Below are 6207 nucleotides of genomic sequence, written 5' to 3' on the forward strand. Positions count from 1 at the left end.
CCTGTCCATTTAAAATGGTTATATACAGTTCATGGCACTGGAGACGGCCTCACCAGCACCCCCACCTCCGGGGCTGGGCTGCAACCCGCACGTTTAGGATGGCAGGAAGGTGCTGACGTGGGCCTCCCCGCACAGTCCGCTTGGAAGCGGTGGCCCCCGCGAAGCCCGGGGCGCGGCCACACCCCCGTGCGGGAGGGGGCGAGGGCGCCCCGAAGGGAGTGGACGGCCCCCGTGTCAGTCTTCCCTTGTCAGGGAGTGTAAGACGAGAAGGGGGAAGGTGGGCCTCCCTCGGGGGGAGGTTGAGGAGGAACTTCCTGCCCGGAGCGCCAGGGCTGCGCGCGGGCTGGGAGGCGGGTGGCGCGTCAAGGTCAGCCTGGCCGGGGGTGGCAGCCTGCCGAGGGGCGGGAGACCCTCCCGGGGGCCGGGCTGCCTCCTCCAAGCGCCTCGGCCATATTGAGTAGCCGCGGCTGAGCCGTCTTTGTCTACGAAATCCCCTCCCAAGTTCCAGGCTCGTCCCTGGTGCCCCGGGCAGGAAGAGCCACGGGCAGCCCGTGCGCCCCAAGTTGGAGCCGGGACACCACGTTTTCAGCTCGCAGTGCGCTTTGAGCCTCAGGAGTGACCTCAGCCCGGCTCACGTAAGCATCCTGAACACTGATTGCCACCCCTGGTTGCGGGGAGCCGGCCTCGGTCCACGCAGGACTTGTTGCAGGCGGAGAAATTGGGAAGTGTTGGCCCGTCCCCGCTGGAGAGGTGAGACGCTCGGGGCAGCACTGCCGGGACCCCATCCCCACTCCTACCCCCAAGACGAGGGGCCTCTTGCAGTTTGGGCTCTTTGGCCCCTCACCTCAGATTTCACCCTGGAGATCTTAAAGACCCTGGAGAAAAGCCACGTGGGGGGCTGGTTCCCCTGGGGCTTCCTCCCATCCCCCGACTGCCTGATCCTATGGAGCGTCCCCGACGTCTGCAAAGACGTGGATTTGGACGTCCTGGTGGAAGCCTTGAAGCCCGTGGGGACCTTTAAGAAGATCGGCAAGGTGTTCCGCAAGGAGGAGGACTCCACTGTGGGGATGTTGCAGATTGGGGAGGACGTCGACTATTTGCTTATCCCGCGCGAGGTCAGGCTGGCGGGGGGTGTCTGGAGGGTCATCTCCAAGCCCGCCACCAAGGAAGCGGAGTTTCGGGAGCGACTGACCCAGTTCCTGGAGGAAGAAGGCCGCACCCTGGAGGACGTTGCCCGCATCATTGAGAAGAGCACCCCGCACCCGCCCCAGCCCCCACAAAAGCCCAAGGAGCCCCGAGGGAGGAGGAGAGTCCAGCAGCTGGTGACCCCTCCTCCCCGGCTGGTTGTGGGCACCTACGACAGCAGCAACGCCAGCGACAGCGAGTTCAGCGACTTCGAGACCTCCAGAGAGAAGGGTGACAAGGGCTACAAAGGCGCGGGGCGTGGCAGGAAGGTGCGCAGAATGCCCGTCAGTTACCTGGGCAGCAAATTCCTGGGGAGCGACCTGGAGAGTGAGGATGACGAGGAGCTGGTGGAGGCCTTCCTCCGGCGCGGGGAGAAGCAGCCCAGCGCGATGCCCGCCCGCCGCCGCGGGAACCTGCCTGTGCCCATGTTTGAGGACAGCCCGGGGCCCCAGGTGTCCAAAGCGGACAGGTGGCGAGAGTATGTCAGCCAGATGTCCTGGGGGAAGCTGAAGCGCAGGGTGAAGGGTTGGGCGCCGAGGTCCAGCCCTGGAGCGGGTGAGGCCCAGGTGGCCTCTACCAGGGTGGAGAGGGATGAGGTGCCAGGTAGCGCCAGTCAGGGGGATAACGTGGGGAATGCAGGAGAGGGGCTGGTGCCTGAAGCTGCCCCACGGCGATGGAGGCCCAAGATCAACTGGGCCTCGTTTAGGCTGCGCAGGAGGGAGGAAGCAGCAACTACAGCTCAGGGGGCAGATGCTGCAGCTGGTCAGAGGGTAGAGGCTGCAGCTGATCAGAGGGTAGAGGCTGCAGCTGATCAGAGGGTAGAGGCTGTGGATAATCAGGGGGTGGAGGCTGCAGCTGATCAGAGGGTAGAGGTTGCAGCTGATCAGAGGGTAGAGGTTGCAGCTGATCAGAGGGTAGAGGTTGCAGCTGATCAGGGGGCAGAGGCTGCAGGTAATCAGAGGGCAGAGGCCATAGCTGACCAGGGGGCTGAGGCTGTGGGTAATCAGAGGGCAGAGGTCCCAGTTGTCTGGGGAGCAGAGGTCAGAGCTGACCAGGGGGCTGAGGCTGTGGATAATCAGAGGGCAGAAGCTCGAGCTGTCCAGGAAGGTGAACCCTTGGCTGCCCGGGGGGCCACAGGAGCAACCTCAGGAGCTAGGGCCCGGAAACAAGTCAAGACAGTGAGGTTCCAGACCCCTGGGCGCTTTTCGTGGTTTCGAAAGCGCCGGAGAGCCTTCTGGCACGCGCCTCGGTTGCCAACCCTGCCCAAGAGAGTACCCAGGGCGGGCGAGGCCCGGAGTCTCCGGGTGCTGAGGGCGGAGGCCAGAGCAGAAGCAGAGCAGGAAGAGCAAGAAGACCTGCTGTGAGGTGAGGACACAGAAGCCAGGAGCACGCTGCCACCTGCCGCCTTCTCAGCTACTCAGGGCGCATCGCTCCCTCTCCTGCACTCGGACAAAGGTGCTCTTTTTGCCTCCACATGTGAAAATGGAGGTAGAGCGAGGGCCAGGGAGGAAGTCCACCTAACCCCTCTTGTTAAAAATTTCTTTCATGGATTGTTTTTTAAAAAAATACAGACGCTTTACAGTAACCCAAGGAATGTAAAGAAAAACCTGTACAACGGAGCTGCGTTCACTTCCTCAAATGCAGCTCTCGGTGCTCAGCCTGAAACCCAGAGCGAGGCCGGGGAGCAAGTCCGTCCCCTCCCCCTTCCGTCTCCCTGTCCCCTGCACACTTCACGTTGCCGGCCTCCCGGAACTTACATGTAAATAAAAATGTTTACAAACTTATTTCTTGGCTTTGGACTTGGCAGCTGGACTGCTCCCGGGTGGTTTGCCACGCCCTTGTGTCCCCTCACTCTCCGTGGTGGTGACCGTGTATGCCACTTTGCCCGCCACCCCCGCACTCCCGCGCTCTGCTGGCTTCAAGGGTCCAGGGCCTGCAGTTTATACACTTCACACACTTTACGAGGGACAGACTCACCTGGGCAATGTGTCCAAATACAGACCTTGGGATCCTTCGTGCCAGAGCTGTTTGCTGGCACTGCTGTGCGGCTCAGGAATCTGATTTTGTTTGTTTTTTTCATCCTCACTTTAGGATATGTTTTTATAGATTTTAGAGGGAGACTAAAGAAAGAGACATCAATGTGGGAAACATCGACCGGTTGCCTCCTTTATGCGTCCTGACCAGAGATCAAACCCACAACGTAGGTATGTGCCCTGATCAGGAATCGAACTCGAAACCTTTCCGTATACAGGATGATGCTCCAACCAACTGAGCCACCCAGCCACGCCCCAGGCGTCTGTTCTGATCCAGCTCCACGAACATGTCCTGGGGCAGCTTGACCATCAGACAAATCATTGCAATAGGAACAGGCCTAAACAAGGCGGGTGTGCAGTAGCGTGGAGTGTGCCGTGGTCACAGTTGGGAGAGATGGGGTTGCTAAGGCCCCCCCGGGAGCTGGGAGACATCTCTGTATTGTGTCCTCCCACCCCAACCCCTACCAGTAAAAAATAGACAGCAACAACCACACTCCAGCTTTGCTGAAGGCAGGAGAAAAAGAAATTAACGGAGGTTAATCAACGGGGGTCCGAAGGCCAGCTTCGTCCTCCTGACTGGCGGCAGCCTGGCCTGGGTTTCTCTGTTTTATTCCTTGGAACTGAAGAATGATATGACCTCTCCCGCCCCCGAAGCGGTCACGTGGGTGCCCCTTGCCGCAATGCTAAGAGCCCCTTGGCACTGGTGTAGTTCACAGCTATGGCCTGGCCAGAAAGAATCCCCAGTGGGCTTTGACCCTCACTTGGAGGGATGGACTTACCGGGAGGGGGGGGAATAACCACACTGGGTGGAGCTGTCTCTGGAGTGGCCAGTGAGCATGCTAGGTGCCCGGCTGGTGGTTGGTGGTGGCAGTGGGGGCTGTCTGTGGCTCCTGCCTGGGGAATAGTGGCCTCCTTACCAGGGGGGGCCTGGCCTGTTTGGGATGCTGGAAGGAGACAGGAGCTGGCAGCAGAGATGGTGAGAGATTCCTGGAGAGACCAGGCAAATCCGTCCCCCCCCCCCCAACCCCGCTAATTCTCAGTTTGTCCCTCTTGTCCCCAGCGTCCCCAGCATGAACATCCAGCGAGGCCTAGGGGGTGAGAGGACCCTTGGGTCACCTAAGATGTTCCTAGAGCTTTCACTATTATTTTCTATCCAAGGGGGTTTCAGATGGTGCCCCGTCCCCAAATGCAGCCTGCCGATGCCTCCTGTGGTGTTCGTGGAGGAAGCCCACCGGAAAACTGGAGTCCTGTCGCCAAATCAGCCTTTACCTGGACTGGCCCAGCCTCCCCTAACTGTAACCAACGAGAAAACAGTGGAGGACACATAGGGATGCCACCCGACAGCAGGGAGGGACTTTCTGATGCCCCTTCCCAGGCCCCACGGGGGAATGATGGAAAGAGGAGATCCTCAGGGGTCCAGAACGAGGAGGGACATGGAGACTGCCCATCTCGCCTCCAGCACCACCCCTATCCGCTGTGTGACCTTGGGCTGGTTACTTAACTTCTCTGCCTCCACTTACTCATCTGAAAGAGTGATCATCACAGAGCTTTTCTCCCAGGGTTGAAGACCTGATGTGTTGGAGCTCAAATCAGATGAAATGTCGTCTTGCCCTGGCCAGTTTGGCTCAGCGGTTAGAGCGTCCGCCTGCGGTCTGGAGAGACCCGGGTTCGGTTCCCGCTGAGGGCACGTACCTCGGTTGCAGTTTGTCCCCGGCCCTGGTTGGTCGTGTGGGTGGCAGCCACTTGATGTGTCCCTTTCACATCGATGTTTCCCTCTCTCTCTCTTCCTCTCTCTCCCTCCCACTCTGTCTGTACAAAAAATGGAAAAATGTCCTCGGATGAGGATTTTTAAAAAAAGCAAAAATAAATAAATAAATCAAAAAAATAAAAGAAAGAAAGAAATGTCGTCTTATTCCTGTTGAATCTCAGAAGTGGCCAATTCTTTACACCTCAGCCCTGACTGGCTCGCCTAGGGCGGTGGTTCCCAATCCTGGCGGCCCTGTGGAGTAACCTGGGAGCTTTCAAACACCCGTGCCCAGCCTGCCTCAGAGGTTCTCATGGAACTGGTCTGGGTTACGACTGGGGCATCCAGAGCCCTAAAGTTTCCGGGGTGATTAGAATGTGCCCCTGAGGCTTAGAACTGCTACCCTAGAGCTCCCAGAGACCATCAGACCTCAAATGGGTCCTGCATCAAAATTACTAGGAGAACCTTTTTAACGCACAAATTGCTGGACCTCAGCCCCAGATGATTCTGTGGGTCTGCGGTGGACCCAAGAATATGCACTTCTATCCAGACCCTGGGTGATGCTAATGCTGCTGATCCCAGGACCTCACTTGAGGGAGCATTGCCCTCCAGGAATGTCCACTTTCCCCAGGCGGGGGAGCCTCTGGCTCCGGGCCAGTGCCTAAAGCACCTTTGGTGGTCCCGGAGCGCCCTCTGCTGAGCACCGCGGGCGCCGCAGCTGGTGCCGGCTCTCCGCACCTGGTGAGTAGCCGGGAGGAGGCCTCCCTGTTCCCGGAGCCCCGGACATTCCCTTAAGGCCTTGGGCTGGTTACTTACCTCTCGATGTCTCCACTTACGGCCCTGAAAATCGGGGTCGTGTTCTCTTAACGTTGCCAAGAAGATGGGAGAGGCTCTGACGTCTTGTCCTAAGCGGAACCCAGTGCCCAGGGAGGTGGACCCTAGGGAGTCTGATGAAGGTTACTAAGCAGCTGTTGGTCACTTCCAGACCACCCCCCATACTTGACTGTGACCTCGATGGTGTGTGTGTGTGGTGGTGGGGGGGGGTAGACCACTGTGAGCACCAGGGCAGCTCATCTCAACTTGCCTTAAAACAGTTAAGTGTGGCGCTGGACAGTTTGACTCAGCGGTTAGAGTGTCAGCCTGCAGCCCGGAGGCTCTTGGGTTCGATTCTTGGTCAAGGGCACGTACCTGACTTGCAGGTGCGAGTCCCAGCCTCAGTGGGGTCGTGTGGGAGGCAACAAGTTG

The 6207-nt window shown here is 59.0% G+C and overlaps 1 protein-coding gene across 1 annotated transcript; it reads left to right on the plus strand.

Annotated features, from left to right (window-relative positions):
- The first annotated feature begins 885 nt into the window (after nucleotides 1–885).
- Nucleotides 886–2578, plus strand: CCDC8 (coiled-coil domain containing 8). Its single transcript, XM_036275736.1, has one exon. The coding sequence runs from the start codon at nucleotides 1068–1070 to the stop codon at nucleotides 2547–2549; it is 1482 nt and encodes a 493-aa protein (XP_036131629.1). The 5' UTR covers nucleotides 886–1067; the 3' UTR covers nucleotides 2550–2578.
- The last annotated feature ends 3629 nt before the right edge of the window (nucleotides 2579–6207 follow it).

The sequence above is a fragment of the Molossus molossus genome, unplaced genomic scaffold, assembly GCF_014108415.1.
Source record: "Molossus molossus isolate mMolMol1 unplaced genomic scaffold, mMolMol1.p scaffold_m16_p_21, whole genome shotgun sequence".
Taxonomy (NCBI): Eukaryota; Metazoa; Chordata; class Mammalia; order Chiroptera; family Molossidae; genus Molossus; species Molossus molossus.